General features: G+C 38.4%; 1 protein-coding gene across 1 annotated transcript; it reads right to left on the bottom strand.

Moving 5' to 3' along the window:
- Positions 1-10,469: 10,469 nt before the first annotated feature.
- Positions 10,470-11,215, bottom strand: LOC133723271 (glutaredoxin-like). Its single transcript, XM_062150086.1, has 3 exons — positions 11,160-11,215; positions 10,966-11,057; positions 10,470-10,591 (listed from the first exon to the last, which is right to left on the bottom strand). The coding sequence occupies exons 1-3, from the start codon at positions 11,213-11,215 to the stop codon at positions 10,470-10,472; spliced, it is 270 nt and encodes an 89-aa protein (XP_062006070.1).
- Positions 11,216-21,942: the final 10,727 nt, after the last annotated feature.

Here is a 21,942-nt window from a genome sequence, read left to right as displayed (position 1 = left end):
ATGCAGACCTTCTAGATATAAAGGAATGGGAGGCTCCAGGATTAATCAAAGTAAAAGCTGGTTAACCAAAAACAAATAACGTACCAATAATGACGTCTGGTAAAGCGCGACCCTCTTGCTGGGTCATACCATGAAGTCGAGCCTGAGTCACCAAACGCCCTCGCTGTCCTCTGCTCTATTGTACGTTGCTCCTGACAGTCGAGTCAGTATGGGTAACAGTACTAGTAGCATAGTCAGTGGGCTGACTCACAGTCTGATCAGATACAGTAGCAAACCCCTAGCTTAATTGAGGGCAGGCCTTCCTGTAGTGGCCCCACTGACCACACTGATAACAGGTCCCTACATCTGACTGGCTCTGTCTTGCCTAACACTGGCCCATATGATGTCTACCACAAGTCGCACAGGGTAGTCTCTCTGAATCGATCGTCTGCTGGGGACTAAACTAGAACTAGTAGTGCTGCCACTAGGTTGTCTCCTACTAAACTGACCAGGTCTCCTAAAGCGTCCCCTAGAGCTCCGTCGGGAATCAGAACTCGAACTACTCTGTCTACTACCAGCTAACGATGCATAACCTGAACTGGAAGCAATCCTCTTAGACGGCCCCTGGCTAGGACCACCAAACTCTAAGGGTCGGGAACCAGCCAAAACCCTGGCCTCACATCTCATAGCAGCCTCAACAGCTAGCTTGTACTGTGGGTAGTCATGAGGCGCCAACCAATCATGATACAACAGTAGAAGACCCTCAATAAACCTCTTCGCCTTCATTCTTTCCGTCGCTACCAGCTTAGGTGCATAATGAGACGAAGTGGTAAAACACTCCTGATACTTCATCACTGTCATATGCTCATCCTGCTTCAACCTCATAAAATCACCCCGCAAACGATCCTGGGCGGCCAGATTTTAGTACTCATTAAAGAACTTGGTCTTGAACTGATCCCAAGTCATAGTACTCGGGTTGAAACCCCTGTTCATGATAGTATACCACCACATATAAGCATCACCATCCAGGAAATCAATGGCTAATGGGACTCTCTTGGCTGCAGGACAACCCAAAGACTCAAATACTCTCTCCATCCTAGTGATCCAATCCCCTTCTGTGGACTCACTCAGAGCACTAGAAAAGGTATAAGCTTCGTGGCATCTGGCACGCTCAATAGTGTTATTAGTACTAGGATTCGGAAACGCTACCGCAAAGCACTCAAACATACGCTTAATAATATTTAACAATCCACGAGGAACCCTCTCATCATTACCCTCCTCGGCGGGTGAAGGGCCCTTATCTGCACAAGGTTGGCGTCCACAACGCATTCTACCTGAAAAAAACCAAAATTTAAGTACACAAGAGATATTCGTACCAAAATATACACCTTACACACTTGATAAGTACATTAGCACCAAAGAGTGTATGATGGGGATCCGCTGTAGTTGGGCCATCACATGGAAGGTACTGAGTACAATCAAGCATGAAAGGAGACTATAACAAAATATCGGCCACAGAATCCAATAACCTAATGCTCTGATACCAAATAACAGAACCCGAACCGGATTTCACTTTGAAACCCGAACCGGGCCTGTGAGGCCCACCTTAGGTAAAGTTTTACCGAAAATTCGACAGAACTTCCCCTAAAAATGGACTACTCAAATTTATCAAAACCTGAACATGAAGCTCAAACTAACAACACAACACCAAATATACATTCCAAATATTTACATTCCAGGTATAATACATTCCGGATAGTAATTCATCTTAGCACACCCATAACAACGAAATACTCAAATATTAAACATTCTTCCAACTTAAGTATGGTTATTAGAGCAATTCTATGAATCTAGGCCGATGTAATACATAAGAAGGTTAAGTGATAACCTACAGTCAAAACAGAAGTGATGGATTCTAAGCCTTGAATTCTTGAACGCACGACCTCGGCATTCTGAAATCTGGATAGTTGAAAACCGAAGGGCCCAGGGAAGAGAATTGAAAACCGTTAGATTGAGTGGACAAAAATAAAGTAATTTACTAAAGAAATTAAAGTAAAGTGAATGCTTTCCCATTTTCTTCATCTCAATTCCGGCATGCAGCTTAGTAAAATAACCATTTAAATCCATCATTTTAAAATCAAGGTTCAGTGTAAAACATTCGATGACTAGAGGGTACTGTCAACTAGTCATCTCATGCCATCTGGAGGGTACTGTTGACCAGATGTCGCATCATAGGGTACTGCCAACCGAAATCTAACCATAGATAGTTAGAGGGTGCTGCCGACCAGATGACGCATCGGAGGGTACTGCCGACCGGAATATAGTCTGGAAGGTACTGCCAACCAGGTAATGCATGCATGCGGCATACGATAGCCTCCTTGTCAAGTCATGTTTCAAAAACACAATTCTTTTCGATAACAATGAAATCGTATTTAATCAAATATTTTTATGTCTCGAATTAAATTCATAATCGAAAATCCATACTGCATGAATAATTTAATTGAAGTCAAAAGTCCACTCACAAATAAGCCTCACAGCTATGCATGTTGCTTGCCGGGATCCTCCTCACTCACAGGTTCACTACGTCCTGTACAAATTGGCAGCGTATAAATAATAATAGGGGAACAATTTAAAATCGACAATTATTTTTACAAAATATTAATAACTCAATTACACATATTTTCCCCTAAACCCGGCTTTTCCAATTTAGGATCCTTAATATTCGTAATCCAAGATTCTCAACGATTACCAATTTTCAAATCCTCTTTTACATTCTCCAATCCTTTAAGGATATTCTCAACTCACAACAACGAATAAAACACTCAATTAATTTCAAAACTAACACTTTCTGATCAATATCTAAATTCGAATTTCTAACACGAAGTGTGGCCAAATGTTCCTAATCGCAGGGTATGATATATAAGCTAAAACAAAGCATTTTAAGTGGCTGCATCCACCTCCATGCGCCACCGCCAGTGGCGCAGCAACACCCAAATCTGGCCACACCACCTACACCAAAATTTTCCCGACAACCTATAGAGCAACTTTTATACCTGCAAAAACAACTAATTCACAATCAATTGGCCGGAAATCAGCCCGAAAGCAACAATTCCGGCGAAGCCCCGCTGCACTGTTTGATTTCTTCTCCTCCAGTCGAATTGAGCTGCAAGATGGGTAACAAAATGATCAGCACCTCCCAAGCATAAAAACCCCCCAAGATTTTTGACCGAAGACCGCCAGAAATTAGAAACGCAACGAAAATTCAGCGATTCGCCGATTTGAAAATCTTACTTCGATTAGCTCGAATAGGTTGGAAGAGGAGGAAGAGATGATCACTTTGTGACCTGTGGCATGCTCAACGGCGGTTTGACAACGAAAAAAATTGTTGGAATTCGATTCTGGATCCGATCAGCGAAAAAGAAAAGGGCCTCGAGTTTGGGGTCTCAGTTTTGCTACAATAACTCTTTCCCCTTTCCAAAAATAGAAACCCCAATAAGTACACCAAGGCTAGGAATAGTAACCTAAGTTTTTTTTTTATTATAACTTTTCCGTACGAAATTTTATTTTGGCAAACTATGGACTAGGTTCAACTTACTCTACGACTTCTGAAAGAAATTTTTCTAAATTATCAGGTCAACAAAAAAGTCAACTCTTCATCCCCTAAATGGTAAAACAAAAACCCACGAAGTAAAATTATCTTTTTCTAATGGTAAACTGGTAATAAGTTAAAATTTTAGTACGGGGTATAACATCTAGAGGTACTGCCGACCAACCATCTCATGCCATCTAGAGGGTACTGCTAACCACATGACGCATCAGAGGGTAATGTAGACCGTTATACTATGAAGCGTTGGCTAGAGGGTACTACCGACTAACCATCTCATGCGACCTTATGGATACTGCCAACTAGATAACGCATCGGAGGGTACTGCCGACCAAAATATATATTCTGGAGGGTACTATTGACTAGAATATTGTCTAGAGGGTAATGGCGACCAGACTATTAACTGGAGGGTACTGTCGACCAAGTAATGTATTCATGCGCTAACTTCATCATCTTTCATAATTCACCTCCTTGATTACATAACTCTGACTCATTAATTTCTGATAATATATAAATCTTTATTTTCCTAAAGAAATTCTCGATAACTCAATAATTCAAGTATCGGCATAAACTCTAAGGATACTCAAAACTCAAAATAAACTCAAAACTGATACTAACATTCTGAAGAAAAAAAAAATCAATATCAAATCTCGACCATTATCAAGTCAATACTCAAATCTCAACCAAGTCATCAAAAACATAAATTTTGATAAATCATAAGTACATCGTAAAATTAATGTTAAGTCTCCAACATTATCAACTTATATCAATATGAAAATTTAATAATAGAAAATATAATAATGCATGCATATTTAATTGGAAAAGTAAATGTCCACTCACTGAAATTCGGCTATGACAGTCGTCCAACGAATTCCTACTCGAGCTCGATCTACATGTCATCCTTTAAAGTTTCGGAACCCGAAATCTTCAATCGTTCGATTCTCACAACTTTGATTGATTCGTGCTACACCACTTGGAGGGATACTTAAGCATCGAGAGGGCTTGAAAACCCAAGTCTAAAATAATGGTCGGAGCTGGAAGTTTTGACCGGGTAAAGAAAACGGGTCGGTCGGAGAGTTTTTCGCTTGCTGGGCCTTCCACCGCCGAATTTGCCGTACATCGGCGCCGGCAAGGCCTACAAACGATGGCTTGGTACTCACACCCCTTGCAGCCCAGTCTCCATAACAAACAAACTTGGCCTGGAGAATCTTATTAATAAATAAAGAATCTGGATTCAACACAGTTCTCCAAAGTGTCTTAGGTAACAATGCTTGGTTAAAACCTCCCAAGTCTTTAAATCTCAAACCAACCCCCCCCCCCCCCCCCCCGGGGCCGCCTCCTTTTTATTTTAGCAAAGCAACTCCCACTTGCACCAGTGTATTCCCCTCTTATTTCCACTCTTGCCCCACCAAAATTTAGCTAATTTGGATTGATAGGATCGACAGATTCCTTTAGGAAGCCTGAAGTAGAATAGAACAGAATGGCTTGTGCAATAGCCTTGATACGTAGTTTAATAATAATAATAAATAAAAAAAGGTCACTGACCCATAAAGACAAAAGTCTCCCAAATATTTCCAAAAAGTTGACCATCCAAAATGAGGCACCTTTCTGATTCACTTAATTCAAAAATATACTAATTTACATTTTTACCCCTACCCACCCCAAATGCTTCTCTCTCTCTCTCTCTCGTTGATGTACGGCAACCGTCGTGACACACCTTCATCTTCTTTGGCAACTTCAAGGTGTTTTATCTAAAGATGAAGCTAAGGGAGATTACCATCGCTACCTCACCAAGTTCATGACCGGTGCCAAACACAAGGAGGCGACTAAGAACACCCTCACTGCCTACAAGATTGCTTAGGTACAACCTCTCGCTTTGGATTCTAATTCTATGCGGTTTTTACGGTTTTAATTTTGTATTCAATTTCTGAGAACCTGTTGGGTCTTTTGAGGATTCGCATTCAAAGAGGCGAAAATTCTTCTACCCACCCAAGTGAGTGGTCACCCGATTGATGTGTTAGACTTCCAGCCACTCTTAGGCAACTAACTCATGTGAGCCATCTATTGAGTTGTTAGTCTAATATGACCGTCAGTCCGTCACCATCAGAATTTGAAACACAGTTTGAAAAAAAAAATGAAGGAGAAGGTCTTAGGTAGGGCTGCCACGTGGTGGGGCAGTGAGGCCCTCCAATCACTGTCTAGCAGGGGGGTATTTTGGGTATTTTATTTTGCAAATTGAGGACAGTTTTGAAACAAGAATTTTTTTTTTTTAGTTTTGATTGGTGGGCCGCACTGCCCTACCACTTGGCAACCCCTACCCAAGACTTTTTCTAACTGAATGTGGGCTTAACCGGTGGTTTATGGGTCGGGTTGTGACTTTTCGGAGGAAGAACCATCGATTGACGCGGCACTTGCAATGACGTAGCTACATATGGAATGTGGCGGGCTGCAGCCCACCCCCAATTTAAAATATATATATATATATATATACAGGAAGGATCTGAAGCGGACGTCCGCACTTTCGCTAAAGTACGGACGTCGACGCAGCAGGCGGTTCCAGGTGACGACGGCGGCGCGGGGATGGCCGGAGGGAGGCCGGAGGGGTCCCAGACCTCTTCTGGGCGGCGTTCGAGGTCGGAGGAGGTCGGGCTTGCCGGTTTCTGAGCAGCCACCTCACCTGCAGTTGCAGGTTCTATGCAGCACCGCAGAACCGTCGCCGACAACTCCACCGGACCGCAGACCCCTCCGCAAGACCCTCGGCGTCCCTCTGGCAAGCCGCGCCGCGCCGTCGCCGCTCGATCGAGGCCGGAGGAGCGACGTCCGCACTTTTTCTGGGTTGCGGACGTCCTCTTCAGAACATTTTTGTATATATATATATATATATTTATAATTTAATTTTAGTTTAAACAATTAAATATTGAAAAATATCCCACCCCAAATTAGTAAATTTTTATTAAAATATTTGAGTTAGCCCACCCCATTTTAAAATCCTAACTCTGCTCTTGGTGGCAGAGTCATTTTTCGAGCTTGAGTCCTTGATCTATCTCATACTCAACAAAGAAAGAAAATTGGGGAATTGGGTATTTGAGTTTTTGGGTGAGAAATAAATGGGTTTTACTCAGATTGATGGAAGGTTCAAGAAAAGGGCCATGGCTCTGGCTCTGCCTCGAGAGATTTCAGAGAGAGGAGTGGGTATGTTGGACATGATCAAGATTTGTTAAAGATCAGAAATACCCAATTCTTGCTATTCCCTTTAATTTGTATTGACTCTTTAATGTGATTTGGGGTTTTGGTGGTGGATTTGGTTAGTTGATGATGAGAAAACTATGAAGATGTCAACCTCATTCATAGCACGTGCTGCAGTAAACAAGTTTTACCAAGTTGTACATTTTTTGTCAAAGCTAACATCTGTCAGCGCGTGTAATACACCACTATGCCAAAAAAGCCTTCAGACGACAGATCACATCTGTCGTCTGATGAAGTAAAAATCTGTTGTCTAGGTGGCTGCCGTCTCTAAGCCACTCAGACGACAGATATTCTCCGTCGTTGATAATGCACTCAGACGACAGATTCAGTTTAAGGTACTGTCGTCTGAAGTACCTAATATTGAAGAATCGGGGTCTATCTGTCGTCTGAAACACTATACGACTACATATTAATGTTGTTGGAAATTCACTTCATCAACGGATTAAAAAAATAACCGTCGATGTAGTTAATGTAAGATGACGGAGTTTTTGTTGTTTCTGTTGTTTGATTGAACCAATATTAAGCTTAGTTGATGCTTCTGTCGTCTGATTTAAAGTACAATGACAGTTATATGTCGACTGATTTCGTATGCAACAACATTTATATCGTGAGTTATGTTGTTTGAGATTTGTTTGGACTACAGATAATTGTGATTCTGTTGTCTGAGAGCTCTTTGAACTCCACTTTTCTGTTGTTTGAAGTAGGTAGAAATAACATATCAACCACCTACTTATGTTGTCTGAGAGCTCTTTGAACTCCATTTTTCTGTTGTTTGAAGTAGGTAGAAATAACATATCAACCACCTACTTCTGTTGTCTGAGAGCTCTTTGAACTCTACTTTTATGTTGTTTGAACTTGGTAGAAACAACAGATGATCATTTGTTTATGTTGTTTCTATTTTCTTGATACAACATAAATTGTGAAACCTGCATATATATATATATATATATATATATATATATATATATATATATATATCTGTTGCCTTTCAACCATTTCAACATCATTCATTTACAATCATCAAAACCATAAAATTGGACTAAAATCAGCATTCAAAATTATGCCTACGTTTCATTGCATCAACATCATCCAAAATACAATTCATAGTTCCAACTCTAAACCTAGCCAACAGTTACATAATGATCGAGATCGAGAACCAAAAAACCATCTTATCTCGATCATTTACCTAATATCTGTTTTAAAGTAAAAAATCATGTCTGCAAATCCATTTCTCTGAGCTCTGCTTCCATGTCAATTAAGATAAAGTATTAAGGTTATCTCTTGTTCATAAAGACAACAGTTGAACCATTCAGACATTGTGGACAAGGCAAAACTTGAATCTTAGGAGATAGAAGATACTAATTACAACTTTGACCACACTAGACTTTAACATGCTTCAAACCTTTATCTGCAGCGATCTTTCCTCCTATGTAGCCCTTACTCCACATAATACCTGCAACCAAAAGTAGAAGCAGAAGTGTTGCAGTTAATATTCCGATTGATGTTATGGCTTTCTTCTTTTTGCCATCATCTGAAGGAACTTCAAAGTCTGCAAAGATGTACATTAATTCCAATCAAATTAATCAAACAAAAAATAAGCTCAACTTAACTTGTGTTTTCCAATAAAAACTTATACTGCATTATCAAAAGCATCAACAATGAGTGCAGTTCTAATTCATGCATGAACGATTTCAAGTAGGATAAGTACAAAGTGAGAGTGTAACTTAAAAAGACTTACTAGGATCTACTGATATAGCTGATATGAGAGGACCATAAAATCCTCTATCTGGGATGCCAGTAGTTCCTTTTCCAGCCCAGTAAAAATGGATCTTGAGTGTATGACTTGAAACCATCGAAGTGAATGTCTGCATCAAGGGCTTACCAGTACTGCATCAACATCATTATCCATGAAGTTCCCTGTACTGCTGAAGGCCCAGTTCTGGTTCTGAGATGAGTAATAGAATGAAGCACCTTTTTGTTCTGTATCAACTTGATACTTAACCCCACCGATATTTATCTCCCTTCCACCACAATTAATATGTAAGGAATGATGTTCTGTTTTCCATCATGACAAATCAAAACATGTTCATAAGAAATCTCTCTCAATATACTATCTGAATAAATTGATGTGAAAATAGATTGAAGTAGATCACACATGTAGAGGTCAATTTTGGGACCAAAAGATATTCTTACTTGCTCCCGAAGCAGAACATGGATAATTTATTTTTAAGCATGTTGCGACTCTACTTCTGTAACAAAGAACAATATGAGAATCAAGAAGAGAATGACAAAGGTTGGCATGTTTGATCAAAAACCAGAGAAAGCATTAAGTTTCTCCTATAGTTCAGAATCTTACATATTATCAGCTGATGAGGAATAACTCTCTACTAAATTTCTGCAATAAAGAACCAAGGCAGTCTTTATCACACTCTACAAAGTAATTGGCTAAGATTTAAGAGAAAGATATGTATAGCATATATCATCATACTCACACACTCCCTCTATCACATTCATTAGGAAGTGAGCTTGATTCATCATATACTACTAAAACCAGAGAGATGAAGCAAGCCCAAGATGTTTACTACTGCAAGGAATAAAACACTTGCAAAGAATATATATCTTGAATGAGGTATTTAATAGTTTTTAATTTTAGTTAACTAGAGTCTTACTATATACAATACAGGCACGGACCAGCCTTTTTTTCCTGCACTATGCCCCACAATTTTTTCTATATGCCCCACGACATATACAACTTAAACACAACGATACTAACATGTTCAATCACCACAATAGAAGCTGATGTGAAACTAAACAAAAGTAAAGTCCAAACTAAACAGGTCATTCCAACATAGCTTGTGAACAATAAAGGAAAACAAAAGAAAAGAGAACCTGAATACTCATGTCTGCGCTGCCGAAATATGATCTTTCCAGATAACATACAGCAAACTCCAGAGACAGTTGCACAGTGGCCACAATTATTGCTTCCGCTTGCTCCACTATGTATGCAAATCCAAAAGAAAACCAAAAAAGTCAGTACATTTATAACCAAAACAGTAAAAGTTCTACAAGCGTTAAAAACAGAGAGAAAATCAGATATGAATTTCTACTTCAAATTCCAGACCATCTACTTCTACATCCCTTTCTTCTCAACACGAAAGCATAATCCTTCCGAATCAGAACCACTTGAAGCACGAAAATTCAAACGCAAACCGATGAAGCAGAAAACAAAGGCAAAAGTTACCTGAGAGAGATCGAGAGGAGACAACGGCGTAGGCGAGGGAATATACAGCTTGAATTTGCGAATCTGTCCATGATTGGAGCCCTAGCTTTCCGTCTGCGTCGGCCTCGACGCCGCGTTTTAGAATCAGGAGAAGGTTCTGGAAACCCGGTCTGATGGAGTCGGAGTCGGAGTCGGTGCGCAACCGAAACAAGAGATCAGTGGCGGTGATGGGCTTGGAGTCGGAGTAGAGAGAGTTGGTGAGCTTCGCCAAGGCCTCGGCCATGACAAAAGCGAGACGATCGGGTGTGAAAGTGAATAGAGGAAATCAAAGTTTGGTTTAGGGAATTAGAATCATCAAGATGACAAGACTTCCGTATGTGGAAGAACATTACTAAAAGTTGAAACTGACAATATGGAGGTTTAGGGAGTCAAGTCGAACTTACTGTCACAATCACCAATGTGGTATCCGCCAACGAAAACATTGGGCAGAGTACGCTGTCCAGTCCACTCAGCAAGCGCCGATTGTATCTCACTACCATCACCTTCATAATGCCACAACAAAAACCACCATTAATCACTATTTCATTTCCTAAATCAATAATCCTATGCTTAATGTCAAGTCTAATTTATCACTGATCATCTATAATCCATCTTCAAACTTCACAAAACTCAACACAAAGGATCATTGTGTTTCATGCTGCAAGTAAACCAACCGAGACCAAAACCAAAATCCAAGTCTAGTTACATCACCTTAGTTTGAAGCATATAGACAGACACTGCATCACAAACTCAAAAACATTAATCAAGGTTTTCACCAACTATACATATATAAGTAGATACATGTACAGATATATGGTATACACATATATAAGAATAATGAGTATACGAATTTGAAAGGAGAAGAGTGGGTACTGACTCTCTTGGTCCAATTCAATGGCCTTGTACTGGACTCCCAATTTTAGAACGAAGAGCTGCTTCACGCAAACATAGTAAGGACAAAACTTGTTGCTGCGAAACAAAATCTCATTGTCAAATTTCCAAATTGGTTCAAAACGATCGACAATTCTATATATATAGACACACAGAAGAAGATGAAGAGGTAGAGAGAACCTGAAGATGACTACCGGATTGGACGAGACGAGCTCCTTCACCTTGCCCAACGCCATTTCGAAAACGACGACGCTTTCGATTTCGAAACCCTAAATCCCCAAATCGCTTCCGATTCTGTGATATCGGTTGGGTGTAGATCCGGACTGGCAGTCGGAAGCATGTGGTGCTGACTTTCGATATCGTTGGATGACGCAGCCTGGGTCAACTAATTGGAGGCCGAAGAGTCCATTGGTAATGGCGATGTCACCGGATGATGCTCGGAGGTAGAAGATGGAGAATTGAGAAACCAGATCTACTTTCTCTCTCTTCGTACTGTCTTCTCTCATCTCTACGCTTCAATTTCTATTTCCTTGAAGAACTTGACTTGACCCGGCTTTGGTTGTTGGTTTGTAGACCGATATGAGAGACCAACGAGGGTGGAAGAACATCGAAGAAGAGGTGCTGCTAGGTTTGGGAGATGGAAAATGAGTTTTCTGATTTTTTTTCACCAAGTGTGGGAAAGCTGATTCTGACTTTGCTCAGATTCATGAAATCCATACCAAGGCATTCAAGATAACTCTTTACTTTGCTCAGAATGGACAACGTGTGTCCCTTTACTTTGTTGCTTTGAAGAACATCTGGTTGGAGATTGATCAGAGGCACCCTAATAAGATGAAGAATGCTGATGATATCAAGCTGCACAATGAGGAGAAAGATTTATTGCGGGTGCGCATATTTCTGAATGGACTTGATTCCAAGCATGCTAGTGCAAAAAGTGAGTTGTTAAGGCTTGCTACTCCTCCTTCCCTTAATGGAGTCTTTGCCTATATTCGCAAGGATGAGGCTCAACTAGAGAGTGCTAAGGCAATTCACTTTGAATTATCTAGTCTCACAATTCAGTCTAATCCTACACCACCTAAATATGTGCCACCACATACTAATTAACAGTTGCGTCCTCAGTCTAGCTCTACATCACCTACTAGCAATCCTCCTTTCTGTAACTATTGCAAACAGCTAGGGCACATTAAAGCTAAATGTCACAACCTGAATGGATATCCTGCATCTTGGAGAAAACCAGCACCTAATCAACAAGGACGTGCTACGTACAGCTCATTTAGTCCAAAATCCTGATTACTATGGTGTGGAGGGGCGAGATCACACAACTGCTGCTGGTAATCCTTCGGTATCCATGGTTGGACGTGGTAAGATTGGTGTTGCTTTACATATATTTGATTTTGTTGGGGAAGATACCTGGATCATTGATTTTGGGGCATCAGACCATATGACTTATGATAAATCATATTTTACCCACTTGTCACCACCACCTGTGTCTAAAGTTACCAATGCAAATGGCGAAGCCTTCCCTATGTTAGGAACTGGTTCGGTTAGACTTACACCTACATTAGAGCTCCATAATGTCTTATATGTCCTGCTTTATCTCACCACTTGATATCTATACCACAATTAAATGCTGAACCTAAGTGCTATGTGACCTTTTTTCCTATGTATGTTGTGTTTCAGGATCTTCTTAACATGGAGACTATTGGTCGGGGAGATCTGAGGGGGAGGTTGTACCATTTGGACAAGATGAATGCAGGGGAGAAACCAGGGAAGATGGCCCCAGTTGCTTTGATTTCGAGTTCTGAGCAGTTGAGTGAGCTGTGGTTATGGCATTGTCGCTTAGGACATCCTTCATTTAGTAACATGAAAAAGTCTATGCCTTCTTTGTTTTTGGGCATTAATGATTCTTCTCTTAGATGTGAAACTTATGTCTTGGCCAAGAGCCATCGTGTTAGTTATCCTTTAAGTATTTCCAATAAAAGTACTACCCCTTTTGAGTTGATTCATTCAGATGTTTGGGGACCTTCTCGTGATCCTACTCCTACTGGCATGTGTTGGTTTGTCTTATTTATTGATGATTGTACTACAGTTTCTTGGGTGATTTTACTTAAGTCTAAATCTGCTGTCTTCTCAGCTTTCCAAGCCTTTCAAGCCATGATTCAAACTCATTCCAATGGTCAAATTAAGGTCTTTTGATCAGATAATGGGTTGGGGGGGAGTACATGAGTCATGAGTTTCAGGATTATCTCTAGGCACAAGGCATTGTCCACCAAACAACTTGCCCACAAACACATGAGCAAAATGGCTTGTCTGAGCGTAAAAACCGTCATCTCCTGGATGTTGCCCGCTCCACCCTCTTTAGTGCACATATCCCCAAGTAGTTGTGGGGAGAAGCTGTTCTCACTGCTTCTCATATGCCTTCTAGTGTCCTTTAGGGCCAAATCCCATTTGAGGTACTCTCCACACGTCTCCCTTCCTTCTTTTCATAACCTACCTGCTAGAGTCTTTGGTTGTGTAGCCTTTGTTCAAGTTCCCAAGAACCAACACTCTAAGTTGGAGGCTCATGCCTTAAAATGTGTCTTTGTCGGGTATGGGACTCTTCAGAAAGGGTATAAGTGTTTTCATCCTCCCACAAAAAAGTTTTATGTTAGTATGGATGTTACTTTCTTCGAGGATGCCTGCTATTTTTCTCCCACCGACACTTCTCATCAGGGGGAGAAGTTCAGCTATTTTGAAGAGATGGTCAGTGGAAGCTAAGAGGATGAAAAAGATGAACAACAGGATGAAAAAGCTGAAGAACGGTCAGTCGTTCCTGTTGTTTCTGAAGAACGGTCGAGCGTTCCTCTCGTTCCTGTACCTCCTGAAAAACGATCGAGCGTTCTTGTTGTTCCTGAAGAACGAGCTAGCATTCCTTTCGTTCCTTTCAATCAATCGAATGAAGAAGTTTCTACATCAACTCCCCTTCCTCCATTACCCCACTCCGACCAAGGTTCCTAAGGTTCTGAAGATCATTCTGAAGTAAATCCTGAACATGTGTCTAATCCTCTTAATATTGTTAATCATGATGAAAAGTCTGAACCTACCAAATACACTTTGCCTAATCGAGTCAATCGTAGTAAACCTTCAAAAAGATATGAACCCACCATTAGTGCCAAGTAAAAGTATTCTGTTGCCAATTATGTGTCAACCCATAGGTTATCTAAGTCATATGAATCTTTTGTACACCAGATATCTTCTGTATCTGTTCCTAACAAAGTACAGGAAGCTTTGAGAGATCCCAAGTGGTCTAAGGTAATGGATGAATAGATGGAAGCATTGCAGAAGAATAATACATGGGAGTTAGTACCACTTCCAAGTGGAAAGAAGACTGTGGGGTGTAGATGGATTTATACAGTGAAGCACAATGCATATGGTTCAGTTAATAGATACAAGGAAAGATTGGTGGCCAAGGGGTTCACACAAACTTATGGTGTGGACTATGATGAGACGTTTGCCCCTGTAACAAAGATCAATACCATTAGAGTGTTATTGTCTTTGGTTGCAAACCTAGATTGGCCACTTCGGCAATTTGGTGTGAAGAATGTGTTCCTTCATGGGGGTTTAGCTGAATAAGTTTACATAAGCCTTCCTCCTGGATATAAAACTACTACAAATATTGATGCATGTGGTTTGCAGATTAAAAGAGTCCTTGTATGGTTTGAAATAGTCACCTCGTGCATGGTTTGGGAGGTTCACTCAATCAATGTGCCGCTTTGGTTATAAACAAAGCAACTCATATCACACTCTTTTTCTCAAGCGTCAGAAGGGTAAGATAACTGTGTTGATAATCTATGTGGATGATATGGTTATTACAGGAGATGATAATGATGAGATTGGAAGACTACAACAGCAGTTGGCTTCTGAGTTTGAGATAAAAGATCTTGGAGACCTAAAGTATTTTCTGGGATTGAGGTAGCAAGGGGGAGAAGTGGAATCTTCTTATGCCAACGGAAGTATGTTCTGGACCTCCTAACTCAAACAAGTTTGTTAGATTGCAGACCCATTGACACACCTATTGAGGAAAATCACAAGTTGGCAGAGTACCTGATCAAGTTTCTACAAATAGGGCTAGATATCAAAGATTGGATGGAAGATTAATTTACTTGTCTCATACCAGACCAGATGTAGCATATGCAGTCAGTGCACTATGCCAAAAAAGCTATCAGACAACAGAGTTCAGACGACAGAATAGTCATTTTCTGTCGTCTGAGTGTTTCAGACTAAACTCAGACGACACATAAATTAAATGTGTTGTCTGAATACAATGAGAAACCATGCTTGTTTCATTTTGATGATATGGTCAGACTCAGACGACACTTAAATGTCGTCTGAAAAGATGAAAATTTTCTTAGCAGAAAGTTTAGATTTCCCTCCAACAAGATTAAAGATTTTCCCTCCCAAATGCCCAAACCCTATCGGTGACTATAGTGAATGTAAAACTATTCAGACAACAGAGATAAGAAATTCTGTTGTTTGAAGAAGGTGAGTTTGACTTTTTTTATTTGAAGTCTCTTTTGACATAACACAAAACCTAGCTTCGTGTTTTTCATTCCCACAAACATTACCTCTGTCTAAAACTCTCTTACCAACCAGAAACTCGGTACCTCATAGAATTTGGAGGAAAACTTAGCCATTTATACCTCTCAAAAATCGGCCATCTCTCAAATCTTATCTCTCCTTACCCAAAACTAATCTCTCCTTCAACCCCGACATCCTTAAACGCATTCAAGTCTGGCTTAATGGAGTTCTCCACCAGCAACTCAAGAGATTAGAAGAAGCTGGACTATTCTATTTTCGATTGGGTTATTGGTAAGAATTTTGCTTCATTTAGTTTAGGGGTTTCGATTGGGTTCAGTGTTCCATTTTAGGGTTTTTCTGGAAATTGGTTTGGGGTTTTTCATTGCAAATTCGATGTAGTTGTTAGGTCTTTGTTCGATTGAGTTTCGATTTTGCTTCATTTAGTTTACGGTCAACATTCAAAACGACGAATAAAGAGACTTCGTCTCTCATTCTTTAAACAGAAAGTCTGATACGCAGTCCTCTCTCAATCCCCTTGATTCAAAACTAAAAATCTGACCTCTCACAATCCTTTCTAAAACCGAGTCCTCTCTCACCCAGATTTCTCTCCTAATCTCCTTGACAAATCGATGATCGACAGCGGTTGCATGACGGGCAGCGACACATCTCTTCTCTCGGTCTCTCCTCGAATGACGGTCTTCATCTCTCTCTCTCCACATCAGTCGATATCTCAGTCTTTAATTCAAAATTTTGATCAGTTTACTAGGTGGGTTTTGATTACTAGGATTGGTTTTGATTGATTGCTCTGAATCTGGAACTGATTAAACCCAGTTCTTGGCTTATTCTATTGTTCTGTTTATAAATATGATTATATGAATTATGAGAAGTGATGTTATTTTGTTAATCTGTTATCCTCAAAGGGAAGTGATGTTATTATAGAAGCCAGGCAGGGAGTGTTATTCTGTTTTGAACTTTTGATGGGTTTTGAATTGAATCAATCGATTACTCTTGTTGGTTTTCCAGTCCATATATCCACTTAGTCATTAATTCTTCTTCCTTGCTTCTACGTTGTGAGTCCTGAAATAGTTTTCACGTTGTAATTGCAGGAAACAAAGGAAATACAGTTTTGGAGAAGGAAAACCTAGAAGCGAGGGATTTAGCCACAAGGGAGGTAAGGGTGATGTGCTTCATTATGTTTCCTATTGTTTGGAATAACTGAATTGGTATTCTGTCATATTCTTCAATCATGCTTCTTCTAGTCACTTTGCTATTATTATTCAATTTGGAGAACGTGCTTGTTTACTGACTTATTTCTTTAGCTTCTTTAAATCTTATATCTGTTAGAATGCCAACACATGTTAATGTGTTAGTTGTTTTGCATTGCGTCATATCTGAAATACATGTGCAATATATATGTGCCGAAACATTGAAGGTATTACACTCAATTTGTTTATATGGTGTGAAACCAAGTATTGTGAGTATGATCATAGTGTTTATTTGATTTGTTTGTGCCACTTGATTGATCTTTTCGATGTGGGTGTCCGTGTTTGGATTGAAAGACCAGTAATATTCATAGGATCATAAATTTTGTGTGATTGTCAAGGAAAGTAATGCGACTATAACTTCAATGGGACAGAGGAAAGGTGAATGAGGAAAATGGTGAATAACAGTGCAAGAAAAGAAATTAAGCATTCCATGCTTGGTACCTTCATATATTCAGCACAAGTAACAAGCAACAAGAAATCTCATCACTTTTGTTCTTGCTTTTTTCCATTTTTTGCTGATACTCAGTAATCCAGGGTTTTTCCACCTATACTGATTTGAAGTGCAATTTTGTTTTCATTCAAGACCTTGGTTCACAAAAAAAAAAAAAAAAAAAAAAACCTTTACTTTTCTAAGATCTTTGTTATTTGTGACTATATAGATTAGATTGCAGCAGAAAATAATTAGAATGCCACAAAAAGAGCTAATCAATTGATACTCCTCGAGCATAGCATAAAGTATTGGGTGCATTTTAGTTTAGTTGTGTGTATGATCAGCATGATGCCACTGCAAGTAAGGGTACGATCACAATGGTCTTCAGTTTGTTTTAGTTAATGAGAAGGTAATAGCTACCATTCCCTTCACAATCTAATTATAGCAGCAACTCATTATCATACCTCAACAATTACCATCATTCAGCTAACAGATACTTTTTATGTCCCATTTCTCTTAAACAGAACGAGGCAATCCAAGGATCTTTTCTAGAAGCATACTACACCACAATAAGGACTGGTATAATAATCTGAAGTTTACTTTATCTATTCGAAATGAGATGGTACTTACTGTTTCAATCGGTTTCTAATATAAATAAAACTATATGATTAATTTCTCGCGTGATTCTCAGGTCCGATTGCAGCTGTATCCGAATATTGTCTGGGTTTTCTTTAAAGCTCTAATCTGTGGATGGAAGTTGAGGGTTTCGGGGTTGTGTATTTTTGATTGTGTTGTTTTTTGGTCAAATTAAGTTTTGGGTATGGTTTGTTTCATGTTTGATTGTGTAGTTTTGATTCTTTAAGTGATAAATTTATTGTGTGTATTTGCAGCTATAGTCAAAAGATTGAATCGATTTTTGTCATCAGAACGAACGAACGAACTTGGTAATTTTTTTTTTTTTTTAATTCATGTAGAAACTGGTTGTTTAAATAGAGGTAAAAGATTGGAATGATGCGGACATCATTCATATGGTTATGGAAAGGACCGATCAAATAAATAAAGCATGTTAAACATTAGAAATCAACTATATAATCTGTAAACTGAGGTTAGATGTGGTCTACATATAAGCCATAGTTCTTTGTGTTCTTCTCTGTGTCCATTAATTTTATATATGAGAGCTTTAGGTGATATGAGTTGATGTTTCTCTATAGATAGGTGCTGCTCAATTTTTGCAAATTTCATGTTTTAATCTCTATAATGATCTGTAATTGTCATTACATTGTACTTCTTCTGTGCAAATAGAAGTCCTAAATAACACTCTTTAAATCTCAGTAAATTATAGTGACAGTATTTATTAATCTCTTCTAAAGTATCTATTTGTATTATTGTAGCTGCATTTTGGTTCAAAGAAAAAAAAGATTTACATGCTGCTTTCTATTATGAAATCTGATTTTTGATTTGGTAAAGCTGTAATATTTTTTCCAGATATAAGCTTAAGCTATTAGGGAATGACTCAACTATATTTAACCTTACAATATCATGCCATTTTTGTTTCAGGTATGTCAATGTTCCTCAAGAAATCAACAGGCTGAGGTGCGGGGTGAACTATCACGCTCTTAAATTTCTTCCCGAGATAGAGCAGATGGTTGATTTATTGGCATCAAGGATGAGAAACCGCACTGGAAGTTCCAATCCTTATATGTATGTACATTCTTACATTTTAGCTTCTTAAGGAATAAGAAATCAATGTTTCGACACTGTACTTTTTCTTTTTGAAACATGGTTAAAGAACGTAATGGCTTGGTATATTGGAAGGTGAATTTGGTGTATTGGTGATATATCAGAATAGTATTAGAATGGTTCTACAAGCAAATGATTGTTAACTTTTCTTTAATTAAAGGTAATAACTTTTGCTCTTCCAAGTGATAGCTTTTCTCTGATGATTTTCATGTATAATGTGGATAATTGTTTGCTTTTCAAAGGTGTTACTCTGTTTTTAAACATTGATTTCATCTTTGTATCTTTTTTATTTGATTTTTATGTTTCCTTAATCTAAGTTTCAAGCTTTTGATTTTTTTTTTTTTGGTTTTTTTTTGCTTTTATGATCATACTGGTATGTGTTTTTCATAATGACATACATTTTTGATTCATGAACTGCTCCTTAGTATACTATAATGATGAAGTTTTAATTTTTTTTTTCTTTTCATTCATAAAACATGCAGTAGAGTTTGTTATTAGGTCTCTGGTTTCAGTCTCTACTTCTCACCATTTAACAAATCTATTAATCTCTTTATGTTCCATTATTGTTTTCCAAAGTATCCTATAAGTCTCTCTCTGACAGGTTATGGAGGTCATGAAGATATTGGAGATTGACCTTGAAAGTGGATGGATTTTGCCCAAGTTATTTCAGGTAATTGATAATAACTTTTACTTGGTCAAATTAAAAGCATGCCTCCAGAGTTTTTGTTGTATCTTTAGGATTATTTGTGATAAATAAAGACAGCAATGTATGAAGTGCTTAAAGCTGTTGACTATGAGTGTGCATATAAACTTTGTTAATTTTCACTTCTTTTACTTGCTACCTATTTACCAATTTCTTTCTCTCTCGATCTGTTGGTATCATATGCCAAAGCTATTCATGTGTTATTTGATGTGCAGATGTTTGAGTTCTGTACTTCTGTATATCTGTTTTTTTTTTCGGGTCCAGGGCATAAATGAAATAAATCTAAGAGAAGATTTGCATTTGTTGCTTTAAAGCGGTTTCCCTTATCATGATCTCTCCTTCAAAAGAGAAGAACAGAGTGAAACTAATCCATATTAATAGTCTGTGAACTCTATGTAGCATGTTTCAGTGAAATGATCAATTTTGATTAAACATTAAAACTAATATACATTAATAGTCTCTTTGAATCTGCACTACCGGTTACAAATTTAGACCGACTGTTTCTGGTTACAAATTTAGACCGACTGTTTTTGTATCCAGAATTAATTAAAGCTATGGTTCATCTACTGTTTGTTCACTTTGAAGAATCAACTTTGTTTTAAAGTGACAGGCAAGCAGAAAAACATGGAACTACATCATCATCATCAGCACCATTGTCAGCTGCTAAAACACAAAAACAATTGAATTGAAATAGCTATGTTATAGCTTTTGCTAGACTAATCAATTTCGTGCAGCTGCAACTACAACTCCAATCGGAGCCGTCACTTTTTTTAACCAACACCAGCATTTTACAAAGCTGCAACTGAAACAACCAACTGGAGTACTTTGTCTCCTTAAATACACTCCAGCAGCTCCTTTTGATAGATTAACCTATCGCTTATATCCTTTTTGTAAAGCTGCAACTAGAATAGCTAGCCTTTTTATGCAGCTAGCATGTTTGCATCATCTCCTTTCGAATAGACTGCAGCTAAAATCTAAGATGTATGAAAATAGTTTTCACTATTTGAATGAAATGTGATGATTTTCCTTTTGTATGTTATTTTTCTAATTTACTCACAAGAACAAATTCCTCAGCAAAGCGCGGGTAGTATTTCTAGTATATATATATAAATATCAACTCCTTCCAATTCTGATTACTGTTGTGAAACATATCCATTCACATTAACTTGTATTTTTTTTTTTAATACTTGCAGTGGGAAAGGAAAGCAAATCACTTCTACACACAAAAAGACATTGATCAGGTCCGGGCCAAGTGGGCAAAGTATGTCAGCCAATTTCAACAAAGCTAGTGTGTCGAGAAGATTCTAATTTTGGACATGCATCATCTATAACCCATATTAACTAGTTATGCAGTTGGTCTAAGTATCTATTTTTGGCCTGCAAGTACAGTTTATGATCAGTAGTATGAGATATCAGTGTTTTTTGGGTTACATTTGTTGATCATGCCAATTGCTATGGGTTATTGAACTGATGTTTATTAAGTTTAGCTCCATGATGGATGTATGTATAGCTGCAGGAACAGATTGATCAAATATTGGTATTTTTGTGAATGGATTTCATATTTGATGAATGCATTGTGTTGTTCCCAGATTTACATGATTATGGCACAACAGGGATACGAGTATGACATCTGGAAAAGAAAGCAACAACAAAATGATGTTGTTGGACGCGTCAAAGAACAACAGAAACAAGAAAAAATGTGTTCATATTTGGACACTCAAACAACAGATAATTGTCGTCTTCATGTCAAAACAAAGACAGAGTCGAAAATGAAACAACATTTAACTGTCGCTCAAATTAGCTTCAAGCAACAAATAATTGTCCTGTCTGTGCTCTTCAACCTTCAGTTAATTGTTGTAGAGTATAAACCACAACAATAGATAAATGTAACCTTAACAACTTTTAAACCACACTTAATTGTAATTCCAAGTTATATGCCACAACAGATAACTATTACTATAAGTTAATAAAAACCACAGACAACTGTTATTTATATTCCCTTTAAACGTCATTTAATTGTCATCTGTGACTAAACTCAAACGGTAAATAAATGTAGTATTAACTAAGTTCAATGTACACTTATCTGTGACTATAATGCATATAAAACAACATATAAATGTTATCGTAGGTGACTAAAGACGATAGATAATTGTATTCTAAACTGAATAAGAATGACAGTTAACTGTTATTGAACTGGAATAAAACAACACTTAACTGTTATTATAAGTCCATTCAGACCACAGAAATTCTAAGGAACTGTTATTTGTT

Source organism: Rosa rugosa, chromosome 7 (assembly GCF_958449725.1).
Source record: "Rosa rugosa chromosome 7, drRosRugo1.1, whole genome shotgun sequence".
Classification (NCBI taxonomy): Eukaryota; Viridiplantae; Streptophyta; class Magnoliopsida; order Rosales; family Rosaceae; genus Rosa; species Rosa rugosa.
This window is presented reverse-complemented; position numbering and strand designations above follow the sequence as displayed.

Excerpts from the sequence above, each read along its gene's own strand:
- LOC133723271 (XM_062150086.1), bottom strand. The coding sequence starts at position 11,215 with ATGGCGTTGGGCAAGGTGAAGGAGCTCGTCTCGTCCAATCCGGTAGTC. Across the intron at positions 11,058-11,159 it reads AATCCGGTAGTCATCTTCAG|CAACAAGTTTTGTCCTTACT; the intron begins GTTCTCTCTACC and ends TTTGTTTCGCAG. Across the intron at positions 10,592-10,965 it reads CATTGAATTGGACCAAGAGA|GTGATGGTAGTGAGATACAA; the intron begins GTCAGTACCCAC and ends GGCATTATGAAG.